Here is a 23,215-nt window from a genome sequence, read left to right as displayed (position 1 = left end):
AAAAAAAAAAAAAAAAAAAAAATTGAAGGTAAACTACGAAATGCCACTTTTTGCTATGGCTTATATGCTAATTATTTGAATACTATCAGATGCAATAATCATTTGCATTGTGTTTTTCCAAGCTAAGTATTGTAATGCTGCTGCTGACCGTTAATTAACTTAATATCATCCAACTGGATTGGGACAATGGATATTGTCTTGTTAGCCTTGTTTTATTATTATCTAAAATGACTCATTTTGAAGCACTAATATTGTGTATTATCTTCATAATGATGCATTGTTCTAGTCAACTTCATCCAGATGGAAAGAATTTTGTTAATTCATATTCACTCTCTGGTATCGATAACAGGTTGTTGCAGGTGCTGTGCTGGGATGTCTAGTGGCTTATTTTACAAGAAATCAAAATTAGATTATGGAATTTGAACATCAGGATCAAGTATGGCTTTTCATTCATTGGAACCACTTGAACAAGTGTAAAGAAAAAAATGGTTGCTGTTAAGGCATTGGACTGGGTGATTGTTCTTCCATAATTGGGACTCCACTGAATGCAGAAATGATATATTCTTTGGTTCAGATCTCGCTATTACAAATCGCCTCCCAATCCATCGAGATTGAATTTCTTGTTTAGACTTGTCATATATATACACACACCTCAAAGGATTAAATGTTAATTCTTGATCGTTTTTTCTCCTTTTACAAGTTTCTTAGTGTACTCACACCGACCATACAAGACTTCTAGAAACTAAATAAAGAAAAGTTGATACGTAATTAACCAAAGTAGATACAAAGTATTTGACAATTAAATTGTTTGCAAGATTTCAATGGAAGTTGTATATTGAGGAAGTTCAAGAGACATAAGCATGGAGTTCTGCAGTGGAGTTGCTTTTGTGACTTTAATTTTTCTGAATGTTTAACAACAACAACAAAACGGACTTCAAAATAGTAACATTGCATGAATTGAATTTGAAATTAATGTTTTGTAACTCAACCATTAATGCAGCAAAAACTACCATTCAATTTAAACGACCCTCTTATAAAACTGTGTTAGCTATGGTAAGATTCAGTCACAGATACAGGATCAAGCAACTATGACAAAGAAGAAAGGTTCGACCGCCACTGCGGGGGCGGCCGCCGGTTCAAAGGTGGTGGTGGTTGTGTGTGCCATGCTGTTGACATTGGCCATCCTGATATTCCATTCTGATGAGTTCAAGTTTCAGTCCTCCAACTTCACTTACCAGTTCAGAAACAATGGCTTTGGAGAAAATAGCCATGGCTTTCAATCACCTCCTAAGATTGCCTTTCTGTTCCTCACTCGCAGCAACCTTCCTCTTGATTTTATCTGGGCCAGCTTCTTCAAGGTATGCCCTGCATTTGAATGTTGTTTCTTTTCATAAAAGCTCTTACATTTTTGTTCTTGATTGATGAAATCCACAGAATGGAAACCAAGCCAAATTTTCCATTTACATTCACTCACAACCAGGCTTTGTTTATGACAAATCAACCACTAAGTCTTCTTTCTTTTATGGCAGACAATTGAACAACAGTATTCAGGTACTCCTTGATTTTCTTTCCTTCTTTCTCAATGTTCTTGGCTTGATCTTATGGCCATCAAACGTTCAGGTACTATGGGGAGATTCTACCATGATAGAAGCAGAACGCCTGTTGTTTGGTGCAGCTCTTGCTGATCCAGCAAATCAGAGATTTGTCCTTCTTTCCGATAGGTTTGTTTCGATCTTCATGTTTTGGTGCTCGAAGGTTCGAAACTGTTCATTAATAGTCTAAGAAATTTAGTTTTTTAATGGTAACTGCAGCTGCATACCTCTGCATAACTTCAGCCATACTTACCGTTATCTGATGTCTTCTACAAAAAGCTTTGTCGACAGGTATGTATTCGAAATGTTGGTAATGAAACCGTTGATATCGTAAATCCGATACCGTTTTGTATACTGACTTTACACTTTGGGAAAAGTAATCTTTTTCTACTTTAGTATTGGTATTCAAATATGTTGATTTTAAGTAGCTTGGCTTCTGTGTAGTGTAGTTTTTTGAATGTTGGCGAAGGCCGATATAATCCCGAGATGTTGCCTGTTATACCACGGGAAAAATGGCGAAAGGGCTCCCAGGTTTAGCTACTTTGTCTACTGTCAAAGTAAGATACTGATCTTAAGCAGTTCCTAGAATGTATGATCAATTGTTGTAATGTTTTCAGTGGATCGCTTTGGTGAGGAGACATGCTGAAGTTGTAGTGAATGATGCCATAATCTTTCCTCTGTTTACGAACTTCTGTAAGGTGTGGATTAGAAGTCTCAAGTAGTTCAGTTTTGTAATCAAGCAATATTTGTTAATATCATGCCGTGATCAGATTCATCTTTTCCATGTTGCAGCGATGGCCGCCACCCAAACACGCCACCGGAAGGCAAACACTTGTAAGTTTTTTCGATTAAATCATGATTTGCCGATGATTGCTGTGAGATCTCACATCGGTTGGAGAGGGGAACAAAGCACTCCTTATAAGGGTGTGGAAATTTCTCTGTAGCAAACGCGTTTTAAAACATTGAGGGAAAAAAAAGACAATATCTGCTAGCGGTGGGCTTGAGCTGTTATAAATGGTATCAGAGCCAGACACTGGACGGTGTGCCAGCAAGGACGCTGGATCCCCAGCAGGGGTGGATTGTGAGATTCCACATCGGTTGGAGAGGGGAACAAAGCATTCCTTTTAAGGGTGTACCTCTCTCTAGCATACGTGTTTTAAAATCTTGAGGGAAAGTCCAAAAATGAAAGCCCAAAGTAAACTATATTTGCTGGTGGTGTGTTTGATCTGTTACAATTACGTTTACTGATTTTCGCTTTATTTCGAAACTGATGGTCGAAAATATTGATATTCAGAAGGTGAAGTATCATCCCAACTGCATACCAGATGAGCATTATGTGCAGACTATACTTTCAGTAAGTTGCTTCTGTGAACTGTTTTTTTTTTTTTTTGCCTTTTTGTTTCCAAGATAGGATCTTCCATTCGGGATGTGACACAATATTTATTCTTATTAACTACCTATCTTCCAACATTCGTAAAAACTATTCGTGTGGTGTTATTGTAAGATAAGAGATCTCGAGAACGAACTCGAACGACGAACGTTGACGTACACCATGTGGAACAGTTCCATCCCAAAAGGGGACAAAAGATCTTGGCATCCAGTTACTTTCCAATATTCAGATGCAACTCCTCTGATAATCAAAGAAATAAAGGTCAGTGTTGGCAATGTTGATGCATTAGTCTGCAAAAAGCTTGATTCATAAGAACACCTTAAACTGATTTGGTTGTTACCTTATTATTTTCATCTCCTAGGAAATCAACCACATTGACTTTGAATCCAAACACCGAACCGAGTGGTGTCGTGTTAACTCGACGTATACGCCATGCTTCTTGTTTGCAAGGAAGTTCACTCCCGGAGCGGCTCTACGTATCCTGAAAAACGGTTGATCGAACGATCCGATTGATGGAAAGATATTGTTGCAGATGGATTTAGGACATGATTTTTATTTATGATAACAAAGAAGGGGTTCCAAAACCACTATTCTTTAAGGGATTTCTTCGACGATATGCTAGAAAGAACATAGAATCCTTTTTTAGTATCAAGTTTAGCCAAAATTTTTGTGTGAACCTAATCTTTTTTATGAACTTTGAATCAAAATTTATTTTTAATCGTGTTTTTCGCCCCGATCTTTAAAAAGTTTCATTTTTTATTGTGATGAGACGTTTACTTTTCACTAAATCTTTACCATCCTCAATATTAAATGAATTATAAAAAATTTACCCTGACCATCAATCTCCTAAAATTTAAATATTTTATCTTTTAGTCGATGACATATATTTTTTATCCTAATAACATTCTATGATGAAAAATATTATTATAAATTTATGTTTTTTTATGTAATAATATAAATAGATAAAGATCAGGATATATTTGTAAATTACAAACAGTTTTTTATAATTTTTTTCTTATTATCAAAATTAAGAAATTATTATCATAAATTTAAATGTGAAGGACTAAAAAATACTAAATTATAAATAATTTTAAGAGATAAAAATGTAACTAAACCTATATTAAAATTAGAACTGAAGTGTAATATATATTTTTGAGATAAATTCTTTAAGAACTTTTTTTAATGATAATTATTTTTATTGACCAAAATTTTGAAAAAATTTACCTAAATTAAATTATAAATTTAAATTTACGACAAAATTTAAAAAAATTTATATTCAAGAATAAAATTATAATTTTACGATCTTGGTGTTGAACAGTCGACCTTAAAACTCCCATAAAGTGGGAAGTAGTTACCTCTTATTGGGAGTTATTCCTTCAATGGAACGCAGCGTTTTGGACATTCTGTGTCTGTGAAGCGAGAAAACCAGGGATCGATCTTCTTCATTTTCGAAATCCACACAGAAGGAGAGAAGTCTGTAGCTCACACCACCTGGAGACACTGCGAACGCCTATAAACCAAATCAATGGCGTATGAAATCCCACACGATCTGATCAAACAGCTTCAGATCTCACTTCGAAATGGTGCCAGAATCTCCTCCTACGACCCTCACGATCCTTCGCTTCCAAATCTACCTTCGCTTCATGAAACAATTGCAGAACTCGATCCCTCGCCACCTTGTCTTCGCTGCAAACACTGCCGTGGAAGATTTCTTAGAGATTTGAAGTCATTTATTTGCGTTTTCTGCGGTCGGGAACAGAGCACGGAGGTCCCTCCTGACCCCATTAATTTCAAGAATACCATTGCTTGTCGTTGGCTGCTCGAGTCCTTTGACTTGGATGGATCGGTAGGGTTTTCTGTTTCTTTTTCCTTATATATTTGCTAAGAATCATGTAGGAATAGGGAAAAGTTAAACATCAGTTCTTGCTCGTTTCACTTAGGCCAGATTGTTTCGAAAATTTTGTTGCTGATTCTAGAATACAGCATTGATTCTTATAGTCTCAAGGATTGATGGAAATTTTTGTTCTAGTTTATGAGAAAATCTTTTAGAATTTCGGACTGTTCTGGCATGGCTTACTATCTAATTATAATATTCATTGGTGTGGTATTCGAGGAGAATGTCTGTGAATTCAAGAACATATCTGAAATGGATAATTTTTCGAAATTGTGCACATTGGATTCACGCTCTTTGTGGACGTTGAGATAGTATTAGATAATTGATTGATGTTGTTGAATGCCTGGGGTTCCTTCGGGCAGATCCTTTGAAATTTATTTCAAAATTTTGGCAGGAAATGGTAGGTCCAATCGATTTGAAGAAATCAAACCGCGGAAAATCACCAGAGCAGTTTCCCCTTACAGATCTTTTGAATTTAGAGATCAGATGGCCTGAAACTGAAAAGATGGGGCTCTCAGACGATACCTCAGCTCCAAGTAAAAGTACCTTGAATTTGGCTGGAGTTGAACTGGACTGCTACTTTTCTGAGGGAAAAAATGACTCCACTTCAAAAGCATCTGATGAGCTACCACTACCGAATGCACAAATAGATGGCTCTGAAACCAAAACTAATAAGGATAATGTAGGTCTTAGTTTGTTTGGAAACGTTCCATCTTCTGAGATGACTACTAGGGCCACTAGACATGAGAGCGATGATTCCTTTTCTGGTTGGGAGGCAAGTTTTCAGACTGCTGGTTCTGCAACTTCTCGTGATAGTTCTAAATCAGTTTTTGGACTCAAAAGCAAGTCCAGAAGTGGAGAACTGGAAGATACGCAAGGCCCTTCTGATAATTTTAGGAAAGGCCCTTCTCGGCCAAATTCATTTGCAGGAGCATTCCTCAATCCAAATGGTATATCCCAAGAAAAAGCAACAAGGCCAGATGCCGCCTTTGATGTAAGAAGGTGTGTACAAGCCAGCCAATTATTTTTGCAAAGCAACCTATTAGCTTGTAAACATATTGCAGTTGAAATCCATGGCTAGGAGGTTCCCTGTTTTCATTTTGCCTTCTATGCTCACCAAATTTAATTGGTTTTCAAGGCTGTTTTACTTTCAGACTCTTCATCAGTCATCACTTTGTTCTTCATGCAAATGCATTACTCCAATTCAACCTTCCTTTAATCTTATGCTTATTGAGGATTGTTGAGAGGGAGTCCCACGTTGACTAATTTAGAGAATGATCATGAGTTTATAAGTAAGGAATACATCTCCATTGGTATGAGGCCTTTTGGGGAAGCCCAAAGTAAAGCCATGAGAGTTTATGTTCAAAGTGGATAATATCATACCATTGTAGAGAGTCGTGATTCCTAACAATGCTTTATGGAAACTACAAGATAACTTGTTCCCTAGCTTACATTTTTCATGTTGCAGGATGAGTGAAGAGAATGGAGAAACTGGAGAAAATTTGGAAGCTACGAAGTGTCGGGCTGCATCAGGTACTAGTTCAAGTTCAGATGACGTACACGTGACGGTCGCAAAGATGCACGAACTATCTTTTATGCTTGAAAGCAATCTTTCAATCCCCCCAAAGTGATGCCTCTTTAGTTCTTCTTCATAAGAAGCACGTTGCCACTGAGCTTTTCCTGTATTTTTCTTTCCATCCTTTCTAAATTTGTTGTAGCTTAGTGTTAGTTTAGTTATTACGGAATGCATTCTTTGATTTTACAAAATGGCCAAATGTCGTTGATATCCATTGCAGACATTACTAACATGTTGATGAGTAGATATATATATACACACACCATTCAACAAAAATGCAGAAGATTCCCAGATGACAATATTATTCACTAAGCTGTGACACAAGTAGACAACCCCTGCACGAAGGTGATCAAAAGCATAAAATTATCCTTGATTGAATACAAAATTTAGTAACTGACCAAAATTTATTTATTTCACTTGACAGAAGTACACAAACAAGAATGTCAAAGCACTGGATTTGAGTAAGGTTGGCCATGGGAGCCCATAGCTTCCCTTTGCAAACATCCCTTTCAAGAACGACCAGAAGCACAAAATCAACCACACACAGGACATCACCTCCGCCACCCCAAACTCTTGAACGCTTGTCTGTGTTCCCAAGAAGCTGATCAAAAGTGCTGCCAACTGAATCATCAAAATGGTTGTGACTGGCACAAATATTGGGGACTCATCAAACGTGAACCGACCCAAATCTCGGTCGCTACTCTCTTTGTCATCACTAGAAGATGATGACTCCTTTTTCATTATTTCGAACACAGTCTCTGATAATCCTAAAATCTTCAGGAGTACAGCCACCATTCCAGGCAAGGACGAACTCATTACCATTACAAGTATCCTCTCCATTGTCTGGCCATTCCACCAGGCTCTTACAGATTGGCCCGTTTCGAAGAAGTCTAACAGCTGCCGTAGATTGTTAATGGCGAAAAGAAGGAGAGGTATGAACAGTACTGGTTCTTGTACCTGCATTGAGAAATCCATAGCTGCTTAACAAGTCTTGTTTAAAACTAGAATATCTATCTCTGATTATTTAGGTGATGTAGGGATTGTATTCTATACTTACCTTGGGCAAGAAATGGGAGTTGGAAATTAGACAAAATGCTGGTAGAGTAGCGTAACATATAGCTGGAATAGCACGAATGCTGATCAGATACCCCCACAGATAGATCAAACGTTGTCTAAATTGGAGTTTATCACAGAGAGCAGTGACAATGGGGGACTCTTTGCTGATTAAAGTTTCAAGCAGTCCTGTCATTACTCTCTTCATATGGCCTAGTGAAACTGGGCCACCCATGGGTGCACATCCTAGGAATGCTGGTGGAGTTGGTGCAATGTATGCAGATTTCCATCCCTTTTTATGGATCCCCATCCCAGTCAACATGTCCTCCACTACGGATCCATATTGTCAACCCACCTGCAATTTTGTGTTCAACAAGTAGGACTGAGAATTAAAGTTACAAACCTTAGTCATCGAGAATATAATATCTTAATCGACTGAGCTAGTTCCATATTGATGGTGATCAATCAGAAATCATTAAAGAGAGGAAGACCAAAAGAGAAGGCTCATAATATTTGTGAGTGGTGATGTGCCAGCGAGGACGCTGATCCCCGAAGGGGGGTGGACACTGACTGGCGTGCCAGCGAGGACGTTGGGTCCTGAAGTGGGGTGGATTGTGTGATCCCACATCCCACGTTGGTTGGAGAGAAGAATGAGTGTAAACGAGGATGTTGGGTCCCGAAGGGGGTAGATTGGGGGTGAATTGTAAGATTACACATCGGTGTGGAAACCTCTGCCTAGCAGACATTTTAAAATCTCTTGTGAAAGCCATGAACATTTGGCTTTGAGTTAGTGAAATCTGGGAACGCGCCCATAAGGTTACTAAATGAAGAATTTTTGGGGGCGGCGGCGGCTTCCTCAATCCTCCGGTGAAGCTCTTCGTACTCATCCTTAATTACACAAACATGACAAAAACAAGACCACCTCAAAAACCATCCTCTGTTTTATTTTTCTTTTTTTCCTTTAAATAAGCAATTAAAGCAAAGAATTATCTTCCAAAAAATTGGTTACCTTCATCCTCCTCCATTCATACTGAAACTCCGTTGATCCATGAGAGTCTAAATCACGAGAGAAATACCTAAACGGAGCCCTGATTTGGACCTTATATTTCTTACAAAACGGCACCCAAATTTGGGCAAATTTAAGAGCTTCAGAGAGGGAATAAAACGTGAGTGATGAACAGCCGTCGTCAGAGACGTAACAAGCCAATTTATTGGCCGGATATTCCACTGCTAACACCGACAGCACCGTGTTTATCAGAATTATCGGCGGCTCCAGCTCCGGGTCCGCCGTTGTAACGAATACGTCTACCGGAGGAACCTCAGATACTCTGTATTTCGAAAAATAAAACTCAAAAAATGAAGAAAAAAGAATGTAAGCATTGGAGAGGAAAGGGAATGAATTTTGGGTTACCGTTGGAGAAGGCGTTGGGGATAGGGCTCCAATTGAGATTGGTAATGAGAGCCCAATAGAAAGTGAACCAAAGCTCGCAGAGAAAGGCAATGGCGAAGAGGGAGCTGAATCCATGGCGGCGGAATAAGAGCAGGCGATAACAGGGCAGTGAAACATGGAGGAAGAAGATGACGACATCCACTTTTTGGTACAGAGGAAGACTGTTGGATTCCGCCATTTCAATCTGTTCCGCTCTGAATTCTTATGAGATTATAATATTCTGGTCTAAATATAATGGAATAATTATATAATTTTTTAAAAAAAACAATTTTCTTTTTTGTTTAAAAAAATAAATTATTCTCTTTAGAGATGAACACTCTCTCTAATGATATGATATTGTCCACTTTAAGCATAACCTCTCATAACTTACTAATTGAGATAGTATTCCTTACTTATAAATTCATGATCTTCCACTAAATTAACCAATGTGAAACTCAATCCTAATAATCATCCACAACAATATTGCAGAGTTTTGATGGGATTCGATGCATTGCTGGTATGATCAAGTCCAATAATTGATGGCTATTTTTTTATGGAGTAAAATAAAATAAGGATAATAGTCTAAGAAACCAATGTATGTTTTTTAATCCAATCAAAATCTGACACGTAAGACTCCCAAGACAGACGACAAAGTCAAATACGTTGAATCTGACTGAAAGAAGTGTTAAGCTTTGCTTTCAATAGTGTTTTTTTTATTTATTGATTTTTCTTTTTTTATTTTTTTTTATTTTGTGATTATTTGGATGGCAAAATTAATGTTTGTAATCCAGCATAGTATAATTAGATTAAACAATTGTTAATTATAAATTTAGTTGAAGAAAAATTAATTTATTATTGAATTAAGCTAATAATTATATCAATTAAATCGTATAATACTTATAAACTAATGAATTTCAGATATAAATATTTAATAAAATTCATTTGAGAGGTGTTTTTGTAGAGAAATAAAATAAAAACTTACAACCCCTCATCATATGATAGAAGATTGAGAGCACTTTATGCTTCAATTTGAAAAATAAAGAATTAAAATAATAATAATAATAATAATAATAATAATTAGATTCAATTTCGGGGTGCTGCATGCTTTAATAATTCATTTTCTTGGAGGTCAAGTTATATTTTAATTTTATTTGGTAATATTTTAGTTTTAATAGTTTAGGAATACATTCAATTTTATTAAATTGTTATCAAATTAAAAATATAAAAATTAAAATGGCGAGAAACTAAATTATTACTTGATAGAACAATTTTGAAGTAAAATGTTCAGTAGCATTTTACGTGTGAGACAAAAATTTCACTTGATGAATTGACATATTAACCGTATAAATGGTGCTATGGGTTCAATGGATGCTTGTCACATGTTCAATCGGACTTAATTAGCTCAAGGATGCATAGTTGCAATTCTTCGTCATGTCATACACCTCTGACAACTATCCATACAAGCATATGACGTGTAAGTGTGAACAGAGACTAAGAACGACAAAATCATCTTGGTCCTTAGCAGAGAGTGACTTCTACGACGTCGCGGTTATATAAAACATTTTTTTTTCCAGTAATCATGTAGGAAAGTCTTGTATTTTGTCTAAAGTATAAAGTACGTATGTGGTAATAGAGTGAGTATCAATGTCATATTCGATATTTTTGTTAACCAAAGATAAATATTTGCACCAATTATATTAGTTGAGATGAGGATAGTTAGCTTCACTTTTAATTCTCAAAGTTCTTAGTTTAATAATTGTAATAACCCTAGTCAACTACTAACAAATATTGTCTACTTTGATCGGTTACGTATTGCTATGAACCTCACGATTTTAAAGCACGCTTGCTAGGAAGAGGTTTCCACCCTCGTTTCCCTCTACAACTGATGTAGATTCTCACGATAACACTTCAGCCTTTTTACATTTTGTAATAATAGTAGTGATACGAACATAATTTCGAAATTATCCATAATGTTTCTACCTGGATTACAAGTAATTAAACAGACCAACATTTATTCGTCACTTTGTAGACATAATACAGAAGTACACAAACAAGAATGCCAAAGCACTGGACGTGCGCAAGGTGGGCCATGGAAGCCCATATTTTCCCTTTGCAAACATCCCCTTCAAGAACGACCAGAAGCACAAAATCAACCACACACAGCACATCACCTCCCCCACCCCAAACTCTTGCACAACGGGCTGCCTTATCCTTAATAAAGCGACTGAAAGCGCTGCCAGTTGAATAATCAAAATGGTGGTTCCAGGCACAAACACTGGGGACTCATCGAATGTGAAACGACCCAAGTCCCCATCGCTACTACTGTCTGTGTCATCACTCGAGGAAGACGATTCCTTTTTTGTTACTTCAAACACAGTCTCTGACAGTCCTAATAGCTTGAGGACGACTGCCACTGCCCCAAGCGAGGAAGCACAGATTGTGTTTATCCTTGCCATTCTCTCGTTATTCCACCAGGCTCTTGCTGATTGGCCTGTTTCCAAATACTGTAACAGCTGCTGTAGATTGTAAAACACAAAGAGCAGGATAGGGATGCATGCTACTGGTTCTTGTACCTGCATTCAGAAATTCAATGTCCTTTATGTTCAGTTTCTTCAAAAAACTAACAAGATTTTACAAAATAAAAATAAGTTTTGGGATTTAGAGGTTGAATTCTGTACTTGCCTTGGGCAAGAAATGGGAGTTGGCAATCAAACAGAATGCTGGCAGAGTAGCATAACAAATCTCTGGAATAGAACGAATGCCCCAAAGAGATATCCACACAGAGTACATACGTTGCCTGAATTGGAGCTTACCAAAGAGAGCACTGAACATGGGGCATCTTTTGCTGAATAAAATTTCAAGTAGTCCTGTCATTGCTCTCTTCTGATGGTTTAATGGAATTGGACCGCCTGAGGGCGCGCATCCTAGGAAGGCTGGTGGAGTTGGTGTAAGGTAGGCAGATTTCCAACCTTTCTTATGGATCTCCGACCCAGTCAACATATCCTCCAATAACGATCCATATAGCCAACCCACCTAAGAACCAATCAACAATTATTGAAGCAAACAAGGTGATATGACACAATTAACTTCAAATTTGCATTTAGACTTCAGACATGTTATAATGTAGAATATCTGTGGTCAAGCTCACATAAACTAGAGCTAACATTCAATATCCGAAGTCTATCTGATACACAGTTTTCGGCACATAATTTGGGCAATCCTCCACACAGAAACAGTTAAATCTAGTTATTTTTTATGATAAAACTACAACCCAAGTCGTGAATTAAGGGACAAAAAAGGTATATGAATTGAAGTAGTAAACCTTGGTACCCCAACAAGAAGCGCGTTCATAGTCAGAGGTAGCAACTTCGTTTACTGTTTTGATAGAATTGGATAGGCCATGTGGATAATCAGTAAGGCTTTTCAGAGCATGAGCGGCTGAGTTCACGAAATCTTTCGAATTTCCAAATGTTTTACGCAGTTCATCGTCACAATGCTTCCCTGAAAAATGAACGGAAATAAATTATGTAATCAAACATGAAATGAATCAAGTATTTTGAGTAGAAGCATCATGGACTGTAGTAATTACCGCTAATATTTGTACCATCTGGGGATTGACCATACATGACTTTTCGTCTATGGATACATCCTGTTCCCATATAACCAGGCCCTTGAATCCCTGCCGCTCCACGAAAAGTGAACTGCCAAAACAAAATACACATAGTAAACATCAGGCAAAGAATACTACAATATGAAGTACAGAAGATTGCAAGTTAATAAGTCACCTCCATCATGACAATCCATTGGTTCCCAAAGGGATCATCCTTGAGTCCATTGTAAAAGCATTGGGGAAATTGAACAAATGCATACTCTTTATCAATAATTGGGTCTAGAAAGAGACACATTCCTTGTAAAAGGACAGAAGGATTATTCACAAACATATCACAATCTACATTCAACATATAAGGCGCGTTGGTCATCAATCCTGAAATTCTGGCCTGCAAATCAAACATACATTGCAAGTCTCATTAAGAAAGGTCACAGAATGTATGGAGAATTTAAGATAAGGAATGATTTGAAATTACCAAAGCATTCATAGCACCAGCTTTGTAATGATGTGGATGTTGGGGTTTCTTCTCTCTCGAGACATAAATCAAATGAGGCAATCCATCCCAGAGCCCCTCCTTGTTCTCCCAAATTACCTGCAAATGAGATATGTTCAAATGTTAATTTTCTGTCAACAATTGTTTAATTAGTGCAGCCTCCTAGTTGAACATAAGCTAAAAATGAAGAACATAGGGTTAACAATTGCTGGATGGGATAATTTATAATTAAGAAGCTGTACCTTGATTATAGGGGGGTGATCTTTTGAGTTCGTGTTAGAGAAATCTGCCAAATCGCCCGTAAGCTCGCGAGAAGCAAAATTTTTGGCTGGTTCCTCGATGGTTCGGCGTAGCTTCTCGTACTCATCCTTATCATACAAACAGTAAAGACAGAAACGATGTCAAAATCTCTCTCGAAAATCCCCAATGTTTTCTAAAGCATATCATTCAAGTTCTTATTACCTTAACTCTCCTCCACTCGCACTGGAATTCCTCTGTTCCATCAGAGCTTAAATCATTAGAAAAATACCTAAACGGAGCCCTAACTTCAACCTTATACTTCTTACAAAAAGGAACCCAAGTTTTAGCAAACTTGAGGGCTTCCGTGAGGGAATAGAAAGTGAGTGGAGAACAACCGTCGTCAGAGACATAGATAGCCAGTCTATTGGCCGGATAATCGACGGCTAACAAAGACAGCACCGTGTTAACGGTGATCATCGGTGGCTCAAGCACCGAATCCGCCGTCGTAACAAATACATCCACCGGAGGAAGATCCTCGACTCTGTATTTCCAATCATTAAGCACAAACAGACAAACAGAACTTCTAAGAAATGGTCCGATACAAAATTACAAAAATCAAAATCCGGAGAATCAATATATAAATTACCGTTTGAGGAGGCGTTCTGGATACGTTTTGTAATCAACCGGATTCCATGTGACATTGACAAGGAGAGCCCAAGTGAAAGCGAACCAACACTCGCAGAGGAAGGCAAGTGCATGAAGCCAAGTGAATCCATGGCGATGGAGGAAGAGGAGGCGATAGGCGAGCAGTGAAATCAGGAGGAAGAAGATGGTAACATCCAATATTCTCTGTACTGGTCTATGAACTCCAGCTTTTTCGTACAGAGGCAGAGCGTTGGGTTCAACCATTGTGAAGGAAAAGAGTACTCTGCTTCTCTTTCCATGGCAATTGGTTTGGTTTATATAGTGTATTCAAAAAAGGGGAGACACACAACAAATCTTTAAAAAATAAACTACTTTATTATTACACTTATTTTATTTATTTTTAAACTATTAAACGGCATCTGATGTTTTTTTATTAAAATGTATTTAACATTATTGTTAGCAAACTCTAAATTTACTTACCTAATTTATTCGTTGGATTAGAATAAGTGATATTAAATAAATTAAATTCTTATATTTTTAAATAATTTTATTATTTAAACAACATTATTTATAAAATTATCCTTTAAAGTAAAAACATTTAAGAATAATATATTATATGATAGGCTTTTCAAAGTTGGCAAATTTGACTTGCATTGACCATTCATTTTCTTGGGGATCAAGGTGGGCGCTTGATAAATACGAAATCAATAATAATAATAATTATTATTATTATTATTGTTTTGGATTAGATAATTATAGATGAAATTTGTTGACATTTTGATATAATAATTAATTTTTTTTTTAATTATTTGAGAATCTATGGTTGAAACTTAAAATTTTGAAATGGTAACATTATGATTTTTCTCATTAAATACGCAATATTTATTTACTTAAATTATTTTTTATTACATCAGAAGAAAATTTTATATGTAAATATTAATTTTTTTTAACATTATTGTTAAATTTTTATTTAAATTTAATTTCAAATGACATAAGCTTACTAATTAATATCAATAAACACGTCTATAAAATTCAAACAAAACAACGATGGTAAATAACCAATAACTCTCACTCGTTCTTCATTAACGCGAAGAACACAAACACGAGTGTTAAAGCACTAGACTTGCACAAGGTTGGCCATGGAATTCCAAATCTTCCCTTTGCAAACATTCCCTTCAAGAATGGTCAAAAGCACAAAACTAACCACACACTGCATATCATCTCCCCTATAGGTAATTCGGTAATAACATGGCTTCCTCCCTCCATTGATTCCGACAAACCGATTGAAAGCGCTATCAGTTGTATCATCATAATTGTCGTGGCTGGCACGAACAACGACGACTCATCGAAAGTGAATCGACCCAAATCTTCCTTTACTTCATCTTCATTGTTTGAAGAAGACAATCCCTTCTTCGTTACCTCAAACGTTGTTTCTGATAAGCCTAAAAGCTTAAATACTATGCCTATAACTCCAAATAAGTACGAGCACATTGTGTTTACTCTTCCCATTTTTTAGTTGTTCCACCAAGCCCTAATCGATTGCCCAACCTCCGTGTATTGTAGTAGTTGTTGCACGTTGTAGACCACAAATAGTAAAAGGGGGATGCATGCAGCTGGTTCTCATACCTACGTTGAGTTCGGATTTAATATGAAGAAGAAAAAAACCTTATCTTAAATCACCAAACCTAAAAATTTGAGCAAACTTACATTGGGTAAGAAACGAGAGTCAGAGATGAGACAATAAGCGAGAAGAAGAGTATAGAGAAGCTCGGGAATGGAATGTATGCCCCAAAGTGATAGCCAAAGATAGAACATGCACTGCCTAAGTTGGAGGTTGCCAAAGATGAGAGCAAAAATGGGGCTTTTTGTGCTGAACAAAACTTGAAGTTGGTCTGTAACCCATCTCTTTTGCTGCGTTAAAGAGGTTGGCCCTCCTGAAGGAGCACACCCTAAAAAGGCCTTTGGCTTTGGTACAACAAGAGCCGATTTCCATCCCTTTTGGTGTATTCTCAGTCCAGTTAACAAGTCCTCTACTGCACTTCCATATAGCCAACCCACCTACGATCACAAAACCATCAAAACATCGACAAACAAAATTGTGCGTATTCAGTAAAATCAAAGTCTGCCGCTAGTAAATATTGTATGTTTTGGCACATTACGTATGTCCGTCAGTCTCACGGTTTTAAGACGCGTCTACTAGGGAGAGCACTAGCACATTGTAACGACCTAGATCCACCGCTAACAGACATTGTCCTCTTTAAGCTTTCTCTTTTGGACTTCCTCTCAAGGGGAGAAAACACGTCAACTAGGAGAAGGTTTCCACACCCTTATAAAAGGTGTTTTGTTCTCTTCCTCAAAACCAATGTGGGACATCACAATCCGCCCCCCTTTGAGCTCAACGTTCTCACTGGCACTCGTTCCTTTCTCCAATTGATGTAGGACCCCTACCAAACCCACCCCTTTGGAACCTAGCGTCCTTATTGGCACACTATCTCGTGTCTACCTCCTTTCGTGGAACAGCGAGAAGGCTGGCACATCGTCCGATGTCTGGCTCTGATATCATTTGTAATAGTCCAGATCTACCGCTAGGAGATATTGTCTTCTTTGGGCTTTCCTTTTCGGGGTTCCCCTCAAAACTTTAAAACGCGTCTACTAGGGGAAGGTTTACACACACAACCACATCCTTATAAAGGGTGTTTTGTTCTCCTCCCCAATCAATGTGGGACATCACACACACCGTCCGATGTCTAGCTCTAATACTATTTGTAACAACTCAAACCTACCGCTAGCAAATTTTGTCCAATTTTGCCCATTATTGTCGCCATTAACCTCACGGTTTTAAAATGCATCTATTAGGGAAATGTTTCCACACCCTTCTAAGAAATGTTTTATTCCCCTCTCCAATGGATGTGAGACCTCACAATCCACCCCTTTGAGGCCAATGTCCTCGCTCGCACATCATTCGGTGTCTGGCTCTGATACCATTTGTAACACTCCAAGCCCACACCTAATAAATATTGTCTGTCAGTAGATATTGTCTCTGTCTTTCATTTGAAGGGCTTCCTCTCAAATTTTAAACGTGTCTACCACTTAAAAGTTTATACATATTTATAAGAATGTTTAATTCTCTTCGGATCTTACCATGATTTAATAGAAAATCTCCATTAAAATAGAAATTTTGAACATAGTAATTAAGTTTTTTTTTTTTCGAAAATATGAACAAAAATAAATAAAATTTATCTTAAGAAAAAAACCTACTCAAAACAAAGAGTAGAATCTTCCTTTAAAACCCCTAATTCCATAAATAAATAAATTAATTAATTATTTTAAATTACCAATGAAAATTTTATCTTAATTCTAATAAAACAAGGATTGAAATAGGAGTTGAAAGATAGAAATGAGTGGAAAACTAAAACACCTTTTACTATAAATAAAACAATATTTAATTTAATATAAACAATGAAAAAAATGAGGTACCAATGTTTCTACAAGTTGAATAAAAAATCAAGATTTTGACAAATTTGTCAGAATTGGCCCAAGAAACTAATTTATTTATTTATTTATTTTAGTTTTGGATGAGAGATTTTTAATTTAAGTATAAATTTATTAGTTTCAGAATTTTAATTTCATTGAATTATAGTTTAAATTAAAAAGGTTAAAATTTATCTAATTAAATTAGAGATTAATATAAGTTTTAAAGGTGAGAACAAAAAAATCATATGACAATTTGGAATTCATCCTTGCCTTGTAAAATACTATTAGAATTCAAAGTTAGAAAAATCTTAATTTGAAATTGAGTCACGCTATTATATTAACAAAATATTTGAAAATTAAAAAAATAGAAAAATCTTAATTTGAAATTGAGTCACATTAAGGGCTATTATATTAACAAAATATTTGAAAATTAAAAAAAAAAAAAAAAAAAAAAAAAAAAAAAAAAAAAAAAAAAAAAAATCTTGTTATAACTTGACCATGATCAAAATTGTTTAGCTCGACCTTAGTCAACACATAGAAATACTGACCAAAGAAAACCTAAACAGGATTGTCTAGCCTGACCTCACAGTGGAAATACTGAGAATGTTTGCTTAATTCCACTACACGTAGATGTGTGAAAGTTCTCTATTTATAATCAAATAAATTACAAGGATTTAAAAATAGTAATAAATAGAAAGTGTCCCACATTGGTTAATTTAGGGATTGGTCATGAGTTTATAATCTAAGAATACACTCTCCATTGGTTTGAAACCTTTTCGGGAAGCCCAAAGCAAAGCCATGAGAGCTTGGAGTATCTAGAACATTTGCCAATTCACCCTCAAGATGAGCTTCATTAGATGAAACTTTCAACAACCTTGGTAGAGACAACAACCAAATTCAAAGAGAGGTCGAGAAACATTTTCTGGATGTCAACAACCTGGTGGTAGAGACAAAGAGAGGTGCTCAGCGACGATGCTCTGCCTTGACGAGAATATTCGCCTGCAAGATGAAGATGAGCGTCAGATTTGAACGAACGAGCAACGATGCTCTGCCTTGACGAGAATATAAACTTAGATTTGAAAAATTCAAAGAGGTTAAAGAGAGGTGCTCAGCGACGATGCTGCCTTGACGAGAATATGTCTAACCCATGAAGAGGGATCGTCACTCAGTCACGATAATGCTGCCTTGGCTCCGTGGCTCCGGCGAGAATATGTCAACCCAAGAAATAGAAGGGAAAATATAGAGAAGCAAGGAACAAAGACCATGTGCGTGGGCGAAGGAGCCAATTTTGGCGAGAAGGGTGGCGGTGACTTAATTGGCCAAAAAGGTAAATCTCCTCATAAGGTCGATGGGCTTATCGAGATTCCGTATATTTACGAAGAGAACGCTGATGAGGATCGGGAAGAAAATGAAAGAGGCTATGTTGGTTAACGGGAAGAAAATGAAAGAGGCTATGTTGGTTAACGGGAAAACCGATTGGGTTGGAAAAGGTGAGGTTGTATGTATAGAGTATGACGAAGGGTGATTTGGAGGTCAAAGAGTGTAGCCGAGAGTAATCAATAGGCTTTGCATGTGGCAGCCATCAAGGTTGCTAAAGAGAAAGAGCTTTGATAGCATGAGAATGCTTGCTTAATCCACCACATTTAAATGGTATGGGAAAGTTCTCTATGGAGATAATTCAACTAGAAAGACTTACAAGCTCATACTTACGCAACTTCGGTCTCGAACTCATGTTCAAAGGCTGTTGGAAGGCCCACCGGATTTTGTTTTAATTCGGGGCTTGCACCAAACGCAAGGCTACGTTGGCAACTCCACACCCATTCAAACATAATAACGTGGTTACGTGGCTTTTGAGCACAACCAATCAACAGGTTCCATTCTACACGTGTCATCTTTTGGATGGTCCACTTCTAACCCCAACTTTTCGCCCAAAAAAAAACAAAAAACAAAAAATAAAAGGCACATGACTTGCGTGTGACGGAAGATCGCCTCGCCACCATTTAGCGGTCTTGCAAGCGAAGCAATTAGTATTTGCGTTTTGCAAGTTTTAATGTCTTCGGCTTTCAAGTATTATGCAAAAACCATAATTAATTTTAGTAATTAATTTAAATTAAATTAAATTAGTCTCTTTAAGACAAGAGCACCACCGACAGTCACTAACCACAGTTAGCTCAGCTGACTCAATCTGCACCTCTTTGGGAATTCAGTTGCGCCAGATCATGACAAGCCACTTTGTCCCCATTCCTTTTGAAGGATGCTCTAATATTATAACTCTGTATTAAACTTTTTGTTCAAATTAAAAAAAAATTTAAAAAATGTAATTTTAATGTGAAAACCCGACTCAAGATAAGGACTAAACCATGGATCAAGATCAAAATTAAAAAATCCACTAAGTGGGTTACAACAATTATCCACAGATAATAAATTTCGACAAGAACCGACAAAAACACGAGAAAAAATTAGAAAGTTCTCGCTCTAAGTGCCATCCAATTACCTATGGTAACATAACTATAAGTAAATTCAAAAGAAATCTCCACCGTCCACCGTCCAAATTGAAAATCCTCGCTTCAAAAATATATTATTAAAATTTCAGCTCGAGCTACAATTCAACCTACAAATGGTTGGAAAAAGCTTAAACCAGCCAGCTTTTTTTCACCGAAAAGTTCAACATGCTCATATCTAGATCAGGGTTAAAAGGGTCAAAACCATCATACCTACGAGAGAGAGAACATTTCTTTTCTTTCTTTTTACCTCGGATAGTATTTAAATAAAACTAATATACTTATATCCTCACTTAACTTAAAAAAGGTCACACAGATATTCTAATTTTAAAAAACACTTTATAGTTTTATAAAGATGATTAAATGACATTGAGTGACACCTTTCCTTCGTCACCCATTTTTTAAAAGGTGAAAAATCATGAATTTTTGTTTCTTTTTGGTGAAACTAATTAATAATGGGAAGTAATTGAATTAGTTTGGTGACAGACAGCACGAAATAAATGGATGCTCCACTTTTTATTTTATTTTATTTTATTTTATTTTAATTATTTAATTTACCCTTTGAGTGCTTCATTCAATTTATATCATGATTGCTTCACTTAGAGGATACAAATCCTCCAATTAAGTCTTTTTTACAGCGACCCTAAATAAAAAGCAACGTTTCTAGAAAACAATGCGTTACTTGGTTCAATTTCATTATAATGTTACCACACAATCATTTAATTTTTTTATTTTAATTTATAATAATTTTTAATTTGATAACAATTGTATTTTATTTTTAATTGGGTCAAATTCATCCACGTCTATTTCTATTTAGTTCCATTATTAAATCCCAAAGTACGAGAAATACCCTAAAAAATACATTAAATTTTACGTCTATTTATTTGTAGAAGGGCCAAAGTGCAAATAGTGGAAGAATAAATCCTTCTAGCACCACGTTAAAATTTATGTCTATTTATATTTAGCTCCATGGTTGAAGGGCTAAAGTGCAAATAGTGGAAGAAGAAAGCCCCTTAAAAGAATACATTAAAACTTATATGTATTTATAGTTAGCTCCCTTACTAAAGGACTAAGGTGCAAATAGTGAAAAGAATAAATCCACTAGAAAGTACATTAAAATTTACATCCAAATTGGTCACGGCTTTAAAACCAATGGCATATATCCAAATCCAACACATGCCAGCGTTTCATTTTGCCATGCCACCATTAAGTAGGCAGACCCAAACCAAATCTGACCCAAGCCCCACCCATAAGCTCGACACGTGGCAATCTCTCCATAGAGAAATTGTCAACCCTTCTAAAAGACGGAACAACCCAACCAATAAAACCAACCCTTTTTACTAATCCAACCTTTTTGGTAAATTCACTCTCTCTCTCTATATATACACACAAAAGCCCCCTTCGTTTTTCAAACCCATCCTACTCATCTACCCATCAAACTTTCTTTTCTAGTCTATTCTTCAACCAAATGGACTGGACTAGACGCCACGTCATCGGACACGGCTCCTCCGCCACCGTCTTCCTTGCCACGGATTCTCCCTCCGGCGACGTTTTCGCCGTCAAATCCGCTGAGATTTCACACTCGCAATCTCTACAAACTGAGCAACAGTTTCTTTCTTCTTTAGCCTCTCCGTACGTAGTTTCTTATAAAGGGTATGAGGTCCGTAGAGAACAGAGTGGGGTCGTGATGTTCAATCTTTTCATGGAGTATTTGCCCAACGGTTCGCTTGCCGACGTAATTCGCCGCCGTGGAGGACGGCGGCTCGACGAGGCGGCAATCGGAATTTACACGCGGCAGTTACTACAAGGCCTACAGTACATTCATTCCAAAGGCTTGGTGCATTGCGACATTAAATCCCGAAACGTTTTGATCGGTCGAGACGGTGAGGCTAAATTGGCCGATTTCGGATGCGCCAAGTGGGCGAGCCAAACAGACTCAATTGGTGGCACGCCGCTGTTTATGGCACCAGAAGTGGCTCGTGGGGAGCACCAAGGGCTACCCTCTGACATTTGGTCCATTGGGTGTTCGGTCATCGAAATGGCCACCGGCGGCGGCTCACCTTGGCCGAAAACAACCAGCGACTCCGACCCAATTTCCGCTCTGTACCGAATTGGGTATTCCGGCGAGTCGCCGGAAATTCCATCCTTTTTATCCCACAAAGCAAAGGATTTTCTAGAGAAATGCTTAAGAATGAATCCAAATGAGAGATGGACAGCCAATCAGCTTCTAAATCACCCATTTGTGAGGGAATTCAATTCCTCCCCAAAGAAAATCCATGAAGTTCATTCGAATTCTCCAACGAGTATTCTAGAACAGGGCGTTTGGAGATCCATTGAAGAAAGTGAAATCAGAGAAGCCAAATCGTGTAGACCCAATAGTTGGGCAGCAGAGCAGATCCGACGGCTGTGGATGGCCTCAGGAGAGCCGAGCTGGAGAGATGATGAGACCTGGATTACAATTCGAAGACAGGACATTGGAAAAAGCAAAGAAGTCGGTGACGAAGGCGACACGATTGGTGGGTCAGAAGTGAAAGGCTGTAGTAATAATTGTTGGGGTGAGAAACAGAGAGGCGGTGGCGGCAAGGAGTGGTCTGAAACGGAATTCACACAGAATAACGGTGGTTTTAGCTGCAGAATTAGTAGGAATGATTTGGCAGACCATCGTTGTAAGAACATTATTAGTCTTGTACATAATAATAATAATAACAATAATAATAATAATCCTTTACCTTTTCATACTCATACACCTAAATTTCTTCATTTAATGGCAACTATATTATGAAATTTAATTCAATTCAATTCCTCTCTCCCTTTTCTTTTCCCACTTTACAAACTCATTTTTTGTTTATTTATTTATTGTTCGTACTATTATATTAATTAAAATTTTGGATCACAAGTTTCTAAGAAGAGAGACACGAAACTTTATTATAAATTAAGTTGCTTTATGAGCTCCCGAATAAATCAAACCAATAAAAAAAAACCCAAATAAAAAATTCAATTCATAGTTAAGAATTACCGACTCTTCTCAATAATTCTCAATATTGGCCGTAAATAAATAAACAAGTAAGAGAGAGTAGGAGAGAGGTGAGTTAGGGTTAATGAAGGAATGGCCTAACTCCCATCCACCGTCGGTTGAAGATTAAGAAGAGGCCATGCCATGTGTAACTTAAGTAATACTCATTGCCCAACATCCTATTTTGTCGCTTCTGTGCCTTCTTTTTTTTTTAATATTATTTTTATTTTATTTTGCCAAATGCTAACTCACCGTTGGTTGGCGTCCACGCATCTCCCCTGCCTCCACGTTGCCTTTATCAAGCC

General features: G+C 37.1%; 6 protein-coding genes across 6 annotated transcripts in view; 4 read left to right on the top strand and 2 right to left on the bottom strand.

Moving 5' to 3' along the window:
- LOC111484141 (uncharacterized membrane protein YuiD-like) overlaps positions 1-671 on the top strand; it is a 3,064-nt gene extending 2,393 nt beyond the window's left edge. Inside the window, exon 5 of the mRNA XM_023130625.1 lies at positions 350-671. Within this exon, the coding sequence (XP_022986393.1) occupies positions 350-409 (60 nt within the window). The 3' untranslated portion in view covers positions 410-671. The remainder of the gene's footprint in view (positions 1-349) is intronic.
- A 110-nt stretch (positions 672-781) lies between these two features.
- On the top strand, positions 782-3,650 carry LOC111484100. Its single transcript, XM_023130553.1, has 10 exons — positions 782-1,358; positions 1,435-1,551; positions 1,621-1,721; positions 1,812-1,883; positions 2,042-2,123; positions 2,210-2,290; positions 2,385-2,426; positions 2,887-2,946; positions 3,097-3,243; positions 3,344-3,650. The coding sequence occupies exons 1-10, from the start codon at positions 1,089-1,091 to the stop codon at positions 3,476-3,478; spliced, it is 1,107 nt and encodes a 368-aa protein (XP_022986321.1). The 5' UTR covers positions 782-1,088; the 3' UTR covers positions 3,479-3,650.
- Positions 3,651-4,353: 703 nt separating this feature from the next.
- Positions 4,354-7,515, top strand: LOC111484101. The gene is made up of 4 exons (XM_023130554.1): positions 4,354-4,828; positions 5,271-5,878; positions 6,345-6,797; positions 6,877-7,515. Exons 1-3 carry the CDS (start codon positions 4,508-4,510, stop codon positions 6,505-6,507), a joined length of 1,092 nt encoding a protein of 363 aa, XP_022986322.1. The 5' UTR covers positions 4,354-4,507; the 3' UTR covers positions 6,508-6,797; positions 6,877-7,515.
- Positions 6,729-9,318, bottom strand: LOC111484019 (cellulose synthase-like protein B6). The gene is given in 8 exon segments (XM_023130436.1): positions 6,729-7,409; positions 7,510-7,860; positions 7,909-7,931; positions 8,273-8,393; positions 8,515-8,833; positions 8,917-8,941; positions 8,944-9,156; positions 9,312-9,318. Coding segments are annotated over 8 exon segments (1,608 nt in total). The 3' UTR covers positions 6,729-6,860.
- A 1,530-nt stretch (positions 9,319-10,848) lies between these two features.
- Positions 10,849-14,216, bottom strand: LOC111484067 (cellulose synthase-like protein H1). The gene is made up of 9 exons (XM_023130503.1): positions 13,924-14,216; positions 13,500-13,818; positions 13,280-13,405; positions 13,020-13,136; positions 12,720-12,932; positions 12,524-12,635; positions 12,257-12,435; positions 11,617-11,967; positions 10,849-11,507 (listed from the first exon to the last, which is right to left on the bottom strand). Exons 1-9 carry the CDS (start codon positions 14,184-14,186, stop codon positions 10,953-10,955), a joined length of 2,235 nt encoding a protein of 744 aa, XP_022986271.1. The 5' UTR covers positions 14,187-14,216; the 3' UTR covers positions 10,849-10,952.
- Positions 14,217-20,986: 6,770 nt separating this feature from the next.
- On the top strand, positions 20,987-22,692 carry LOC111484093 (mitogen-activated protein kinase kinase kinase 18-like). The gene has a single exon (XM_023130542.1). The coding sequence runs from the start codon at positions 21,366-21,368 to the stop codon at positions 22,677-22,679; it is 1,314 nt and encodes a 437-aa protein (XP_022986310.1). The 5' UTR covers positions 20,987-21,365; the 3' UTR covers positions 22,680-22,692.
- The last annotated feature ends 523 nt before the right edge of the window (positions 22,693-23,215 follow it).

The sequence above is a fragment of the Cucurbita maxima genome, unplaced genomic scaffold (assembly GCF_002738345.1).
Source record: "Cucurbita maxima cultivar Rimu unplaced genomic scaffold, Cmax_1.0 Cma_Scf00009, whole genome shotgun sequence".
In the NCBI taxonomy this organism is placed as follows: Eukaryota; Viridiplantae; Streptophyta; class Magnoliopsida; order Cucurbitales; family Cucurbitaceae; genus Cucurbita; species Cucurbita maxima.
This window is presented reverse-complemented; position numbering and strand designations above follow the sequence as displayed.

Coding starts and splice junctions, on each gene's coding strand:
- LOC111484100 (XM_023130553.1), top strand. CDS start 1,089: ATGACAAAGAAGAAAGGTTCGACCGCCACTGCGGGGGCGGCCGCCGGT. Junction 1,722..1,811: donor TTTGTCCTTCTTTCCGATAG/GTTTGTTTCGAT, acceptor TGGTAACTGCAG/CTGCATACCTCTGCATAACT. Junction 3,244..3,343: donor TGATAATCAAAGAAATAAAG/GTCAGTGTTGGC, acceptor TTCATCTCCTAG/GAAATCAACCACATTGACTT.
- LOC111484101 (XM_023130554.1), top strand. CDS start 4,508: ATGGCGTATGAAATCCCACACGATCTGATCAAACAGCTTCAGATCTCA. Junction 4,829..5,270: donor CCTTTGACTTGGATGGATCG/GTAGGGTTTTCT, acceptor AAATTTTGGCAG/GAAATGGTAGGTCCAATCGA. Junction 5,879..6,344: donor GCCGCCTTTGATGTAAGAAG/GTGTGTACAAGC, acceptor TTCATGTTGCAG/GATGAGTGAAGAGAATGGAG.
- LOC111484067 (XM_023130503.1), bottom strand. CDS start 14,186: ATGGTTGAACCCAACGCTCTGCCTCTGTACGAAAAAGCTGGAGTTCAT. Junction 12,933..13,019: donor CTGGTGCTATGAATGCTTTG/GTAATTTCAAAT, acceptor TTTGATTTGCAG/GCCAGAATTTCAGGATTGAT. Junction 11,968..12,256: donor CTTCTTGTTGGGGTACCAAG/GTTTACTACTTC, acceptor ATTGGTTCTTAG/GTGGGTTGGCTATATGGATC.
- LOC111484093 (XM_023130542.1), top strand. CDS start 21,366: ATGGACTGGACTAGACGCCACGTCATCGGACACGGCTCCTCCGCCACC.